Here is a 16,581-nt window from a genome sequence, read left to right as displayed (position 1 = left end):
TATAATGCTTAAAAAAAAGTTGGCTCTTCATCAGACATTTGTTAAGTACAGAGGCAGGCACAGTGCAGAATGCTAAGGGTACAAATATGAATAGAGTCCAGCCCCTGCCTTCCGGGTCTCACTTATACTAGAGAAAAAGTAGGCATGTAAACAATAACTTACAGCTGTGTGTGATGTTATAAAAGAGGTATGTAAGAAGTGTGCTATGGGAATACGAAAAAGGGGCCACTTCAACTGTGCCTGGAAAGTTCAGGAAAGCCTTCCCAGAGGAGGTAAAATTTGAACTAATTCTTGATGTATGAGTAGGAATTTGCCAGCAGTACAGACAGGGAGAACAGCATTCTGGGCATAGTATTTCTAGACTAAAAAGCTAAGGAAGATCATGGCATATTCAAGGATTTCTTAAGTTGTTCAGAATAGATCATTCACAAGGTGTTGGTGTAAATGGCAAAGCATGTAGCTAGAGAGGTAAGCTAAGGGCCATGTGACAAGGGCCTCATGTCCCATGTCAGGGAGATAGAAGTTTATCTTAGTGTAGACAATCAGGAAACACAGAAAGAATTTGAGAGGAATAATGTGATTATAATTGCAGTTTAGAATGATGAATATTTCAGGGGTAGAAGTGACATGATTGAGGGACCAACCTCAGGTGGAAAATGAGGCAGAATATGCATTCAAGATGACTGGCAGGTTTTTTTTAGACTGCTGGTTAGATATGGACATCAGTATCAGGATGGCAACCCACAAGAGAAAGAGCAAGTTTTAGATTGACACAAGTCTCCTTTTTCTTCCTTCAAAATTTTTTAATATTTTTTCCATTCTTTTTTATTCATTTATTTGGCTGCATCAGGTCTTCGTTGCAGCACGCAAGATCTTTATTGCAGCAGGCAGCTCTTTCATCGTGGCAGGGGTTCTCTTCATTGCAGGCTTCTTTCTAGTTGTGGCGTGTGGGCTCAGTAGTTGCGGCACACACCTTCAAGTTTTTATTAAGATTTCAAACCTTCAGAAAAACTGAAAGAATAACACAAAGAATACCCTTAAAGCCTCCACCTAGAGCTGACATTCATTGCATCTTGCCATCTTGCTTTGTCTATATTTATGCGTGTTCATGTGTGTGTGTATTTTAATTGCACCATTTAAAAGTTGGAGATATTATAACACCTTACCCCCTAAATATTTCTGAGAATTTTCCTAGGCCACCTTGCTCTTACCCGTAGCCTGAAGCCAGGGAGGAACAATGTGGTGGCTGAGCCCTGTTCCTCAAGGTGGGAGTGTGATGTGATTCATTCACAGGGCTCCCTATGGGATCGGGCTGAAACTGAGAAGGGACAGCTCTGAGCCCTTAGCAGCCAGCAGGGAGTCGGGGTAGGAAATGAGGATGGATGCACAGGCTAAGTAAAGAGACATTGGGTGAGGCGCCAATAGCATCCACAAGTTATATTCAGATTTCCCCAGTTGTTCCAAGAATATCTTTCATGGCTGCTCTGCTCCTCTCCCCTCGCTCGTATGCACACACAACAGGATGTAATCAAGGTTTCCACATTGCATTTGATTATTATCTGATGTTCTGACAGCTCTTTTGATGAGTCTGAATGGATATTGTGCATCTGTAACATGCTTAGCAGTGTCTAACCTTTTCAAAGGTTTTGCCCTCATCTTATTTTCTGGTCATTTGTTGTTATTTAGCACATACTTCCTATGCAAATCCTTCACTCAAATTGCAGTTGTATCTAGACCTATAGATTGCCACTCTGGACATTCATCTTGCTGCCTCCCCAGATGCAAATCATTTAAGCCTCCCAAGGACCTTTGATTCTAATTATAAAAGCTGCTTTGTTACCAAGGTCCCAAGAGGCTGATATGGCCCTTTCCCCTCTAGCATATCCAAAAACAGAGTCATGCATTTGCTTCTAAAGAAAATAGGTAGCCATTTTTTATTTAGTGACCTCAGAAAGCAGGCATTCAGCTTTGTGTAGAAAAGGCAGAGAGGAACAGTAGCACTACCAAATCAACTATGCCCCCAAAGACTTGAAAGACTTTGTTTTGCTCCTAAAGGTGGTGATTAAGAGAACAGGAATTGACATGCTATTTGGCAATGCCAGAAGGGGAAGGGCTTATTCATACTTTGCATTCTTCCCAGTTTCTGTCAACTGAATTAAGAAAAATAAATTTTTTTAGTAATAAAAAAGACAAATCTATCATTCTTCATTTTCAGGGGAAATACTTAGGAAGTAGCAAGGAGCTCATGTAGAAAGTGGAATATGAGACCAAGGGTGACTGAGGTTCTTTATCTTCATCAACCAAACATAGTGCCTTTCATTTAAGAATGTAAAATATTTACATACAGGAAAAATAGAACTATTTTATCAATGTTAAACCACTTAGAGACATAAAACACATGGACCTTCTTGTCAAAGAAACATGATATAACATGAAATTAGAGCATTTAAAACTTGCTAATGAAATCAACAACAACATTTAGTCATATTTATTGAGCAGCTAGTCAGTGGTAGGCATTCTGAATAGGATGAAAGGTACAGAGATGAGTTACAAGTGGTCCATTCTCTCAAGAACATGAATTCCTCTTAAAAAGTAAAATAAATAAAAGAGGTCTTTCCTGAAATAGTATCCTCGACACTTAAAAGCAAGTAGGCCTGGGGCTTCCCTGGTGATGCAGTGGTTGAGAGTCTGCCTGATGATGCAGGGGACACGGGTTCGTGCCCCGGTCCGGGAAGATCCCACATGCCGCGGAGTGGCTGGGCCCGTGAGCCATGGCCGCTGAGCCTGCGCGTCCGGAGCCTGTGCTCCACAACGGGAGAGGCCACAACAGTGAGAGGCCCGTGTACCGCAAAAAAAAAAAAGCAAGTAGGCCTACTAAATAAAATTGTTTAAGAGGATATCTTTTGGGTTAATAAATGACCTATAAAGTTGAGAAACACCTCAGTATGTAAAAATTCCCAAATTATAACATTTGGGGGTGGAAAAATGGACTTTGAGTCAACCAGATGAAAACCATCCACTATTTTAATTAAAAGCAAAAAAAAAAAAAAACCCTCGCTTTTAAATTATGATACTGATTATTATGAATAAGTCAATATTGCTTTAATGGGGATACTGTTACAGTACTAGATTTCAGTATAAATATTTATTATCTATTTTTCCTTCATACTGAATTGCTCTCCCTCATATTAGACTATTTCTCCCCTTATTTTGTTCTTCTGACCATACAGAGAGCTTTGTAACTTACTTTCTTAGAGATTTTTCCTGATGAGAATATAAAATTAAAGCCAAATACAAATGAAAAACCGTAGCAGTTTCTTTGTGGCTACATTAACACATAGTGATTTATTGTAATTCTTTGAAAACCTGCTAATTAGATCTGAGTGTAACTTAAAAAACACTTTCATGATGTACTGTATGAACCAGGCTTTTTCCCCCCCAGTTCAAGAAATGGTCCCTCATTGTAAGGGGAGGTCATAAGTCCAGGTATTTCGAAAGAAACTCAGAAGGGCACTTGTGCTTGTAACCATTAGGTTATAATTCATCTTTCTTTGTTATTGGGGGAGGATCTATGATGTATGATAAACTGCTGTTTGGTTGTTCAATAGGCATAGGTTTTAAGTAGTACAGTTCACATTGTTAGAAGTGCACTATTGAATCATATAAAAAAATCATTACAAATATTGTGATGTGAAAACTCATTGAAAGAACCATATCACCAAGGAAGATGACCTGAAAAAATGCTGAATCATTTCAATTTTCAAATAGCAAAATCATTTATTTCTTGTTCCTTTCAGTCTAGTTCCTTTCCTCTTGCTGAAATTATTTACTTTCTTCCCCAAAAACCCACATAAGATTTCTTATTCAGATCGGGCTGTACATTACAGAAGTGAAACAGGCTCTACATGGCTATCCAAAACCATGTTTTATGTCATCCGAAGTTCTGGAAAAGCTTTTGGGGATAGCAGGTTCCTCTGATATTTGACTTAAGGCAAAATCATGAGTCCTTCTACACTCCAGAGTGATAGGGAGTCTACACCCCTGGGTCCTTTTAACTAGCCATTCCATTGGACACATACAGAGCGGGGATGTGTAGCCTGGGATTCATGCACTCCTAGGGCTTCCAGCACTCGTTGAACTCCCTAAAATTGTATGCATGTGTATTCTTCCAAAGAGTAGATTCACAGCTTTCATCAGACTAGAAGAAGGAGTTGTATCCCAATTATGAAACACTGACCTACATCCCTGGGATTTAGACAAATGCTAAGAGAAGGAATAACTGGAGACAGATGATGGTTCCCCGCTCCATTTCCCCTTCATCAGTCAGAAATCTGCTCTTTGTAGGGGAAATCTCAAAGGAATCTTTTTATTCTACTCCTTAACCCCTGACCCACACACATTTAGGGTGCTAGTACTCCTCATAGAGATAATGCTGAGTTGGACACCAGGATCACTATTCTGAGCTTTCTTTTCTTTTTGTCTGAGATGGTGGTAACTCTTGGACCAGTTTCTTACTTAGCAACACGAACTCTATCTTTTTATCCTTTCTTTTGCACAGAAGGAAACTTGTTTTTCTGCCTATGCAGTAAGACCTATTTCACTCTGTCCTTCTAACATCTGAGGGAGATGTTTCAGAAATGTAGGGGTCCTTCTTTTATAGAACAAAATGCCCAGGTCCCCTTCTTTTGTTAGAGTCTCACATTCATGATCCACCTGTGCACACGATGCCCCTAGCCTTCTCTCCCAAACTCAGATCAAGATCCTGGTCTGCTTAGCTAAGGTCCCTTCAGAATAAGGGAAGCTAGTTGCATTGATTCTGCTTCCATTTCTACTGGTATATGGAGAGGGAGTTTCTAGCTAATGAAAAATTCTTCTAAGTGAAAAGCAGTTGTCCTGTGTTTTCTTTGCCCAGTTTCTCTTAAAGTTAAGCCCATGTCCCAATAGCCTTCACCACAGTGACTTTCCTATTACGCCTCAATTCACCTTACCTCCCTCTTAACTAGCAAGGAGTTAAAACCACAGCATCAATCCTACTGTGAACACCCACTCTTTCACATGTAAAAAGTCTAAGAGAAGGAGCCCAGCTCCAGCGTGAATTAGCAAGTGTGAACCCCTATGATTGTTCTTCTCCTTCTGTTAAGAAGATTCTGATTCTATTTATGTTTCACATTTGGTTTTTTTTTTGTTTTTTTTTTTACTTTTTTACCTCAGTTATAGAAGAACTTGGCATAGGCAAGAAGGGGTGTTCTCCATGGAAACCTGTTATCTTCTTTCTGGACTTAATTTTGAAAGCTTTTCACTTTCAAATTTTAAAATTATTATTACTCTCCTTCCATCTCAGTTGTCACCTTTTATAAAACTTTTATGATAAAGCCAATCCTAGTGTCTGCTAGGTTTCTCAGGCCAAGATTATAGTACGTTCAACCATTACTATGTAGTTATCTTGTTTCCCGTCTTCTTGGCAACAGTATGATATTCCGTCTTTGAAGAAAACCCAGATATTCACAAGTGAAACCGTTTTTTTTCTAGAGATGGTACAGGCTTTCATCTGCTTTGTAAAAACCATAGGTCAGTTTTCCTGCAAATGTTTGGCTTCCATGCCTGATACTTAAACCAACAGATGAATTTGAACAATTGAGTTTGTTAATCACTTTGGGAAATGAGATTCAGATTTCTTTCTTACATGATAACCCACTTGGCAAAAAATTTTATCACTTTAGGTCATGTGATACAACTATGTTCTAGTCATCAGAGATCTTTTCAGAAAAGCAAGCTTACTAGTTAGTGACTAGGGAAATTTCCTATGGGAAATTTTCACCCTTTGGAAAATGGTTCTTTAATCCAATCTTTTAAAATTCAGATGTTTAAAAAATTTTAAATATAACCATTGAGTAGAGACATGATGCATCTGCAACATATTTATGAGCAAAGGCCATTGTTTTTTTAATTATTATTACTGTTTTCTTTAAAAAGACTGAAAGGAAATGAACCAAAGTGTTAATACCTATGATTATATTTGAATGACTGAGCTGTGGGTAATTAATTTTCTTGTTATTCCTCCAAATTTTCTTTGGTGTATATTGCTTTAAAGTGGAAAAAAATTAAATCATCCTCCTAAAATTTCTCTATTTAGCACTTGCCTTAGAAAAATCAAAGCCCAATGTCTAAAGTAGGGGGTGGCAAACTATGGGCCACAGGCCAGTACCTATTTTTGTAAATAAAGTTTTATTAGAACACAGTCACTCTTATTTGTTTATATATTGTCTGTGGTTGCTTTCAAGCTCTTAGCAGGTTTGAGTACTTGCAACAGATCATATGGCCGTGAGGCCTAACATCTTTATTATCTGATTCTTTAAGAAAAAGTTTGCTGACCCTCTGGTCTAGAACATTCAGTTTATGAAGCAGTTGGCAAGAGTGTTTTTAGTTAGCACATTTTTTTAAACTTTGCTAATAACACCATGTTTTCTCTCCTTTGCAGCCTAAATTAACAATGGCAAAATGCAGACGAAATGTGGAGAATTTCCTCGAAGCCTGCAGAAAAATTGGTGTACCTCAGGTAATAAATTTATCATATTTTATGTTGCTAAATAAATGTGGGTATTATTTTCTTAAAATCTTTTAGAAATGCAGGTATCTAAAATCTTACAGGGTAGTTCTGAGCTAAGTTGATAATTACTAACATGATTTTGTGTTACTAGAGTCAGTCATTATATTTTGAGCAGTTTCCCTTAATTATTTCCAAGGACCAAGCAAAGAAATCATATACACATGAATTTCAATATGTTGTAGTAAGTAATTAGTGCTAAGTAATCAGAAATAGTTATTCTGATATTTTCCTAAATATCCCCACTTGCTGATTGACTTGTGTACAACTTCATACACAGTAGAGTCTGTGCTTCAGAACAAGTGCATCTCAGACTAAGAATGCTTCAGTTGGCTTCAGTTTTTTAACACTTGCTTTAATACTTTTAAAAAATGTTTATTTTGAAATAATTTTAGGCTTTGAGAAATGTTGCAAAAATATCATAGAGAGATACTGTATACACTTCACCTAGGTTCCTGGACTGTTAACATCTAACATAAATGTAAACATAGTATGTCATCCAAACTAATAAACACATAGACAGTGCTGTTGACTAAATTGCAGACTTTATTCAGACTTTACCAGTTTTCCACTAAGCTCTTTGGAACTGAACACACAAGAGGCCATTTCTAGTCACTTGTCCCGCTCTTGAGATTTTTTGCCTCCAGATTCCTCAGTTAGAGCTTTATTGCCCTTTAATAGTACAAATAGTTAAACTTTTACCCTTTAAAAAACAATTATGTTAAGTGTGGCACTCTTAAAAAATATTATATATAGTGACATATATAGATAAATGTAAAGAGATAAAAACTGGTGCCATTTTATACTTTTTTCATTAACTACAACCATTACAGTTCTTGTCACCATATTTTGTCCAGCGTTCAAGGAGAAAAACATGATACTTTTCTATCACCTTCTTAATTAGCTGTCAGAAACCCGGTACTGGCCCCTGGACTCAACAAGTCCACTATTTCTCTCAAAGTTAAGCCCTTGTCCCAAGGGCTTTTCCTGACAATGACTCATTTTACCCAGTTCACCATTCCTCTCTTTAACTAACATGAGTTGAGAAGGTCAAAGCATCATTTGTCCAATGAACACCTTTCCCTTTCAGCTCTTTCACAAAGTGGAAGGGAGCCCAGCTCCACAGAGCAGCTGCACTAGCCAGTGTTAATTCCCATGAGTGTTTTTTCTCCTTTTATTAAGTAGATTGTGATTCTACTACTTATTTTTTACTTTTTTCTTTTGCATTTTTTTAAGCTGAGTTATAAAATAACTGAAATTTACATTTAGTGGTAGTTAGCAAGGATCTTTTTTGTTCCTGTGGACAAATTCAAAGCAAATGTATTGCCTTTATATCATATTGTTTTCTGAAGGCTCATCATCTCTTTTAGAACTAACCATTTTTAAACATATTGAGAGCATTAATAAGGTTTCTAGATAAATAGCATACATTTCTCATATTAAACAGGCAGGTTCTAATATTCACATGTACACTCTAACATTCAGTGTTTCCCTTATGCCTACTTGAGATGATCCTACCTGACCATCACAAGCATGCCCAGTACCTGCCCCAGTTCCATAACAGTGTCTTTGAACAAGAGAATGTGGCATGGGTTGGTGCAGGTAATGGGACCAGAGGAAAAATATGAGTGATTAAAAAGAGGCACCACATACCTAGAGAGAAGAGTGCTGAAAACGGCCCCACACGGCAAGACGTGCTGGCACACTTAGCCTATGTCAAACCTGTAAAGGACTTCTTACAGTCATTGTACATGTACTCTGGGCTTTACAGAACTGTCATCTGTCTCAGATTTAAAGTCTATACACTGAAATTCTTTTAGAATATAACCGCCATCAGTCAACAAAATCAAAAACAGTGCACCTTTTAAAGCATGCATTTTATTCCACCATTTGCCAAGCAATGGTTAACAGTATTTATTTGAAGGCAGGAGGTAGAAAAAATACAATTTTAAAAGACTAGGTACTAAAAAAAAAAAGACTGGGTATTTTTCCAGGGTGGCTTTAGACTGGAGTTCTTGACACATCCTCCTTCCCCTCCCTTTCCCCCTACCAGAAAGAGTAAATGGACATTCCACATGGGCCACCTCTTCCTTCTCCATTCCTGCCTTCCACCCAAGTCTCACCACCACCATCACTAACACTTTTAGATGCGTTCCTGTTATGCTGCTACTTCTGCTAAAACAGTTGATCATTTGCCTAAAACAAAATGAAGGAAAATGAATAAATACAAACTCGTAGGTTTAAACTAGCATTCTCAGGTCCCTCTGCCATGGAAGGGAAGAAGAAACCTATACCTCTTCTTCCTTTGTTCTCCCCTACTTCTGGGCATTATGACCTTTACCTAAACATGACCACCTGCTATGTTTCACTTGTAAATAAAATCAGGGATGTAATAATGATCACTTTTGAAAACAGATAACATAAAACTTAATATAGAAAAATTTGTCAGATCTTCTGTCCAGAAAACATATATAAAGGTGAATGATTTCCCTTCTCAGTATAACTTTTTAAATGTTTACAAGTTAAATTATGAATGAAACACTGAAGAATAAAGTGATTGTTAAAAACCTCCAATAAGGTTGGGCATATGGATAGTCTCTTTATTATTATGCTTTTATTAAATATATGTTACAGTCAAAAAACTATAGTTGGTGATAAAAACTTCTGAATCCAATATCTTATGTTCTGGAGTTATTATATGTTACGTGTGAAAGAATATTTTCCTGTTATCAAGTCCAGTAATGCTTTTATTTAATTTCTTAATCTGTGAACTGGAGGGTTTGGATGATTTCTAAGGCCCATTACAACTTTAGATTTATTTTGTACAATTAGTAAACAAGACTTAGTTAAGATGGACTTGATTTTTAGAGGAACACCAAGTCATTCAGTACACCTGACTTCCAGGTAATAAATTTCCCCTGATTATTATGCTTTCTTCATTCTTTGAACCTCCTTGACTCACCTGGCTTTCTCCAAAAAATTCCCTCTCCTCAGCCCACCCCCAGGTTTTGTCCTTGCTTTCTGGCCTATTTTTTGTTAATAGGGAAGAATGAGTCGAGAAAGAGGTTGCCTCACCCACTCAACCACTCTCAGGCCTCACATAACCCTAAGTCAGCATCCACCTCTGTTCATTTTATCCTGAATGTTCATACTAATCACCAACAATTTTATTCTGCTATTTAGTAGTAAAATCAAGCTGAGAACATAGAGGATTCTTTGTGGTTTTGTTTTTCAGCATTTTGATTCATCATAATAAAAAATGTTATGGGATATGTTTCTTTGAATATGACTGAGATGATCATATTGAATTCTATACTCAAATCTGTGTTTCTGATCCACTGACTTTATTTTTCTGTTTTCCTTTCCTGCTCACACTTTGGACAGGACAATCTTTGTTCCCCTTCTGACATCCTTCAGCTAAACCTCAGCGTAAAAAGAACTGTTGAAACACTACTTTCTCTTGGGGCACATTCAGAAGAATCCAGTTTTGTCTCTCTATCTATCCAGCTTTTGGGTTTTGTGGCATTTTATTGTACTCTAATGTTAACTCTCTGTATGCTTTATTACTGGATCTTCCCCCTCTAGCCGAAAGTGCATTCCAGTGATTTTTCCACCTCATTCCTGTGCTTGGTAAAGGAGGTTTGTTTCTCATTCAAAAGTATTTACATATGTGCTTTTTTTTTAATTGGTTAGCCATCAAAGAGCTAACCAATAAAGTAGATAACTTCTTTCCTCGTGTGTCCAGATGAGCAGCTCATCACATTAGGAAGCATTTATGATTGCTAACAAAGAGCAGAAAGACCAGTATATTTTCTTCTGCTCATTTGTCCATTCTCCTGGCCTATATGTGGCCTTGTTTCTCTTATCATAAATGCTGAGCAGGGTCTACTAATACAATCCTGAGCCTGTTGTTAGAATATGACTTAGGACTTTATTTCCAAATGGCATAATAAAATTTCCATCTGGCCTTATTTCCATGCCTCAATACAACTTAAGTGTTGAAATTGTGAGAAGTATTAAAATTATGAGTTGCTGAACTTTTCAACAGCTGTTCATGAGGAAACAGTTGCACCCCTTCTGTTCTGGGGAGCACCTGGTCACTTAGATCTCTGCATTGAGCTGTGCCCTGAAATCCTGAAATCTGTCTTTGTTGGTAGGCACAAGTCCACCTAATAAGCATCTGCTCTCTGGACATCTGGAAGGCACTGGCCATTTAATCTTAATAATTTTAATTTGATCAGAATGTTCAGTCCAAAGATAATGTAGGTTCCCTAGATTGCTATTCTGAGCCCATTGTGTACATTGGAAACAGTACACAGCAAATTATCTGGAGCTGACCTTTCAGGGGTAGGCACCTGTCTGCACATTTATTATGTTTGTTATCTTTAACTTCACTTCTAGAATCCTATTTAGAATTTAAAATTGGAATTTATATAATTTCCAATATATTTGAACCATCTTAATAGGTGAACTTATATTTGATAGGCTGTTGAGGAGATTTTATCTGAACAGTAGCAGGTAAAGAATTAGGCAGCAATCTCTGTTCTGTACCCAAGGTGATGAATGCCTCTTTCAGAATGCTTAGTATATTAGCTGCTAGCCTTAATGCTTGAAAGTACTTATAATTGCATTCAGATTCTGGTTCTCATAAATAGTGTTTCTGAACATTCAGGAATCTCTGAACTCTGCTAAGAAAATTGGACAACTGAACTCATGTATGAAGGAAGATTGTGAGGAACCATATCATGTTGTAGAAGTCAATCTGAGGATCTGATTGCTTTGGTTTTCTTTCATATTAAATGGGAAAATTATTTAACACATTAAAAACCTTTTATTTTTAATGCTGAAACATTGAACACTGTGTTGAAAACAGCAGTAGTGCCTTTTGGAGTTGGGGGGAGGTTTTTTTTTTGTTTTTAAGATGTCTCTGAGTCAGAGATCATTCAGTTTTGTGAAGTTCTGTCCCTTTAAAAAAACACATGGTGTTTTGTGTGGTTTTGGGGGAGTAATGGTGCATTCTCTTCAGAACAGAGTTTGCTCTAAGCCAGCTAGAAAGTAAATGTGCATCTGGAAAGCATAAGCCACTGAGGGAATGTGTAAGCCACGGGCTTTCGGGTCGCTGGGCACCCCTGGAAACGGAGATCAAGGAATCGGCCTCAGAGGAAATATGTCTCCCTCCAGAGTAAAACACCCTGCAGGTTCATTTTAAGTATAGTTAATCTGTACTTCAGTTGTACTCAGAAGATTTATACAAAGTTGCTAGTTTCTTAAGATCAAAAGATTCCATTTACCTTGTTTTATCAAGGTAAGTATTAAAAAGAAAGTGATTAAGAAGCACAAGTACCAATAACGGTTCATAAAACATACTTGTTATATTTTTTATTGCAACTGGTTTTGTAAAACTTCCTAATAATATAATTAAGTGCCAATGAAAAGCTGAGAAAAATCCAGTTATCTTCTTTAATAAGTATGTATAGTCTTTTTCAGTAGAACCAGAATTCCACTTTCATTCAAGAGTAACCTCTTCTTTCTTTCATCTAATCAATGATAGATGTTATTCTTATGATATGCCTTTTTGTCTTAAAAGAAAGGATTAACCAAACACATTAATGAGGTAATAAACAAGATAGAAGTAATTTAACTTGCTTAAGCAAACATGTAAATGCTTTTCAAATATATGTTAATTAATGTGTTCCTGACTAAGCTCACATCATAGTTCTCCAGCATAATTTAATCCATTAAATACCTTAAATACCAGGATATAAAATACTTTTTCAAATATGATTTCTTTATTTAAGTTCTGTAATTCAAGTTTTTAAGTAATTCAAACTGGGCCTTCTGTGAATTATCCAGTGTAGGGGACATTTTCTCAAATACTTCTAAATCTCAAGGATATACTTCAGTTTCTTCCCATGATCCCTGCCTGGTCTGAGAACCCTGATTTTCATAGTCAGGACTATAACGTAGAGAGCATTCCTCTCTCATGCAGTCTGAGTTATGGCATGAAACTATCTTGCATTCCTATGGTTTGTAATTTCCAAAGCACTTTCTCCTACAATGTTATATCTTTAGGCTTCAGCCATCCGGTAACTTGGAACTGTTTTTCTATTTTCACCTGCCTCATTTTACTGATCTGCGTTGCTCTTTTATTTATCAGGGGTGAAGGATGCTGCTCTTACTCCATAGTAGTATGTTTATCTTCTGTTGTATGTAAAAGTGTATGTAACTTGTCCATTTTCTCATATTCAAAATGATCTGGATGTACTTTTAGATGTATTAATAAAAAAAAAAGTGACGAGTGTCAGGTACCATCTCTGTGTAACTCATATTAACAGAGGTCAGATTCTCAGGTACTGACTTCTCTTATCTCAGTTCATTATTATGAGGGAGAGAAGAGATGCTTGTTTTTTCTTTTCAGTTCTGTGATGTTCATCCTCTTTTCTCTTCTGTTTGTTTTTATGTTACATTGTCCCATTTCAGGAGCAATTATGTTTGCCTCTCCACATTTTAGAAGAGAAAGGTTTGAGCCAGGTTGCGCTGACGGTCCAGGCTCTCCTGGAACTTGCCCCGCCCAAGCAGCAGCAGCACCAGTTATCTGCTGTGTAAGGACTCCCAGCACCGTGGGCGTTGGCCTGGCCAAAACGAAACAGGACAGCGTGACTGCTGCTGTGAGCCGTCTGCTTAACAAAGCGCTTATGTGTTCTTGAAAGGGACTGTTTCCATGATTCCTAACAGGAATATTTTGCTTCATTTCTCCATTTTAGGGGAGGTTATATCCATTTGCATTGAATTGTTTATGAAGACATGGTTGGTTTTCACAAATAAAAATTAATTCTGTCATTATTGAGAACCCAACACTGAAGCCTAACCTGGCTGTGCTTGTCTAGAGAGTAGGCTCTTTCACATACTGAAGACTATCTTCTCAGAAGGATATTTGTCTCTCTTGAAGGCACCGCCATGCTGTTATCTTTCCCTGTTTCCAAGCCCTCTGGAATCCAGTAGTTTCTAAACGTGGTTGTTCATTAGAAGCTCCTGGAGAATTTGTTAAAGTACAGATTCTCACTCGGTTGGTCTAGAGTGAGGCCTGGGTATCTGCATTTCAACAAACATTCCAGGTGTTTCATATAGTGGAGACCATTGTTCCAAGCTAGATATTTGTATAATTTGGGGGGAGTAATGACTTCACCATGTTTTTCAGCTCTATTATGACTACTTGGACTGTTCTGTCCAAGGTAAAATAAAAATAATGTAGAAGGTCTAGATTTTGCATAGTAAAACAATGAAACAGATACTGTTGCATTTAAGGCCAGTGTCCTAGACCTCCCCCCAGCTCCAGTCCACCACCACTTAGAGGATGGTTCTATGTATCATCCCACTGTTATCTAAATATTATAATCAAGCACTCTACACACAGGGTCCAGATCTTTAGGCTGGTAGCTTGTGACACTCTGCATCCTGTGTGTTGACTTCATTGAGCTCACCCCTTCTCCCCTGCAAGCTGCTCCCGGGATACCTGCACCTGTGAACACCTTCCAGTCACAGCAGATGCACTTCCAGCTCCCCAAATAACTGAAGATTATGAAAATAAAGGAAGAGCCAAGCTTCTTACATTTCTTTCAGCTAACTGCCAATTTCTGTAGCTGAGTTAAAGCACTTGTGGCATTTTAAAAACAGCTTGCTGTCTTTTCATCTAGCCATCTAGCTCCCCCACCAGTGCCTTACTTACTCAATTATGGGTGCAGTAAAAGGGCCCAAGGGCTCAGACAGCACAAAACCAGGAGCCCTAATTCAAGTCTAAGCCACTTGGGTCTTTCTTCCCCTATATTTTGAGACCTTTTTAGTTGTCAGTGATATCTTCTGGTATTCACTGCCTCTGTAAACCAAGTAAAGAGAGTAAGTGAAGATACTAGTTATCTAGGTTTTTTCCTGTTGTTAACTGTTCTAGGGTTTCTTTACCAGTACATACATTTAAGAATAATGTTCTCTTGTTTTATCATGTAGCAGCATCTAAAAGTAACTCTGGATAAAATCATGTTGAGTATCTGGCCAAAATAATGTTTTCTCCTTGTTGTCACAGGTTTAAACTTATATAACACAAAACATCTGAGCTCAAAGCCCAATCCTTCAGGGTCCTTATGAAACAAAAGTAAAATGTGTTTAAACTGCTTAGAGCCAGACCCCATTATATTTACAGTTCCAAACAGACCCACCAGTCATAGGACTTGTTTAGAATTTAGCTGTGTATATTTTTAAACTCTAGGTATTTTTACTTCTAGTCAACATTAAACCTCAGTACAATCTCCAAATTATAGACAGCCATTTGAAATGAAACTCAGCAAAGGACAGGACTGTTTGTCACATAGTTGCAAGGAATAATCCCAGTCAGCATACATAATGCAACATTTGGAACATTTGTGACTAATTTTCCCGTAGGAATAATTGGAATTTTCAACGTATTTCAAATTTTATACATAGCATGAAACTTTATTCATATATTTTTATCAGACTAATTCAAATTTATATTTGAATAGTTAGAAAATATTTGTTTACAGTTTTGGTTGATAATGAAAGAAAAATATATTGAATGTCTTTTCTATGTCAAGATGCAAAACAAGTCATGATGTTTTTGTTGGAAAATTTTTGTACTCAGTGTTTTGTATATACCTTTTTTTTTTTAACTGGAAAGAAAATTTAATATTTAGCCTTGCTAGACTCTAACATAAGATAAAGATGATTTTGTTACAGTTCCACCTGACCATTTATGAACTTCCTACTGAAGCAGTGACCTTCCCAGCGCTGAAGAGTGAATGAAGAAAAGGCTAAGTGCCTGCCCACCAGGGCCCCTGCTAACGGTGGAGATTTTAAGTCAGCAGGTTTCTGGGCTTTCAATCTCATACTTGTTTAGCACTCCAAACCAATTTTCTCTGGAAACAACTCATGGGAGAAAGGGCCTTTGTATTTGGCTAGAATAGAATAGGACACTTAGTAGTAGTAGGTCACTTTCCTTAATAGCTTTTGAAAATACAGCCTCATAGCTAATCAAGGAGTCTGATTTCTCTACTTGATAAAAGTCCAGCAGTGACTAATGATGTATGACTACGCTGATGAGTATGATGAATTTTTTAAAACTAAGCGCTTAAATGGTTATAGAAATGAAGGAGAACATGGATATTCAGAAACGTTTTTATATACATATTGCAGTAAGGTGGTTTACAGCAGATTTCATTTTATTTCTGAAAATGTTGTAAACATGTAATTAGTAAAAGATTTTGTAAAACATTGTCCTATATTTGTATGTCTGTAAATATAATGCATAAGTTCTAAGAATAAATATGTCAGTATCATGTAATTTTAAATTGCCTGTATGCCACTTTACACATTGACATTAAAATAAAAGACAGCACTTCAATAGCAAGAAATAAAGGCTGATTTGAAAATGTTCATACCTAAAGCATGGTTTCCTTGGCAAAAACAAAAGGGTAAATTCTTTGATGGAATATCAGTAGAAACTGGGTCCTCATAATGGTCCCTTGAGATCAAAATATACTTTTTTAAGGAAGTATACATATCAGTAGTGTCCTGTATTTGGAGTTAGATATAAGGCTTAATTTTGAAATATATGTGACCCATTTGAAAGACTTTTCTCAGAAATTACCAACTATGCTATAGGGAGAGCTTTAGCATTCCAAGACATTCTATCCTGATCAATCAAGGCAAGAATGACCCAATGCGCTCATTCTCTTTTAGCGGGAGAGAGAGAATGACAATCAGCTTTATGTGCCAGTCACAGATTAGGTATTTTCACATGCTTTACCTCTTTTAGTCTTAATACCCCATAAGGTGAGAGTTATTGAGTAAGCAAAGCAGGTATAGGCCCTACTGTCTCACATCTCAGCAATATCTCCAGACTCATCTCCCCACTGACCTGTGTCCCCTGTCTTTCCTATGTGTGGGCTGTATGTTCTGACATCTCACTT

General features: G+C 37.2%; 1 protein-coding gene across 7 annotated transcripts in view; it reads left to right on the top strand.

Annotated features, from left to right (window-relative positions):
* The window catches only part of LRCH3 (leucine rich repeats and calponin homology domain containing 3), a 115,910-nt gene extending 99,608 nt beyond the window's left edge, over window positions 1-16,302 (top strand). For 6 of the 7 annotated variants that reach the window (XM_060010829.1, XM_060010827.1, XM_060010828.1 and 3 more), the window contains 2 exons: window positions 6,479-6,556; window positions 13,085-16,302. In XM_060010829.1, coding sequence (XP_059866812.1) covers window positions 6,479-6,556; window positions 13,085-13,210 — 204 coding nt within the window. In that variant the 3' untranslated portion in view covers window positions 13,211-16,302. Of the gene's footprint in view, window positions 1-6,478; window positions 6,557-9,988; window positions 12,260-13,084 lie in introns of those variants that run through there. The other variant, XM_060010830.1, reaches the window with a different exon arrangement.
* The last annotated feature ends 279 nt before the right edge of the window (window positions 16,303-16,581 follow it).

This window comes from Delphinus delphis, chromosome 4, assembly GCF_949987515.2.
Source record: "Delphinus delphis chromosome 4, mDelDel1.2, whole genome shotgun sequence".
Taxonomy (NCBI): Eukaryota; Metazoa; Chordata; class Mammalia; order Artiodactyla; family Delphinidae; genus Delphinus; species Delphinus delphis.
The sequence above is the reverse complement of the archived record's forward strand: the minus strand, read 5'-3'. Positions and strand labels throughout refer to the sequence as shown.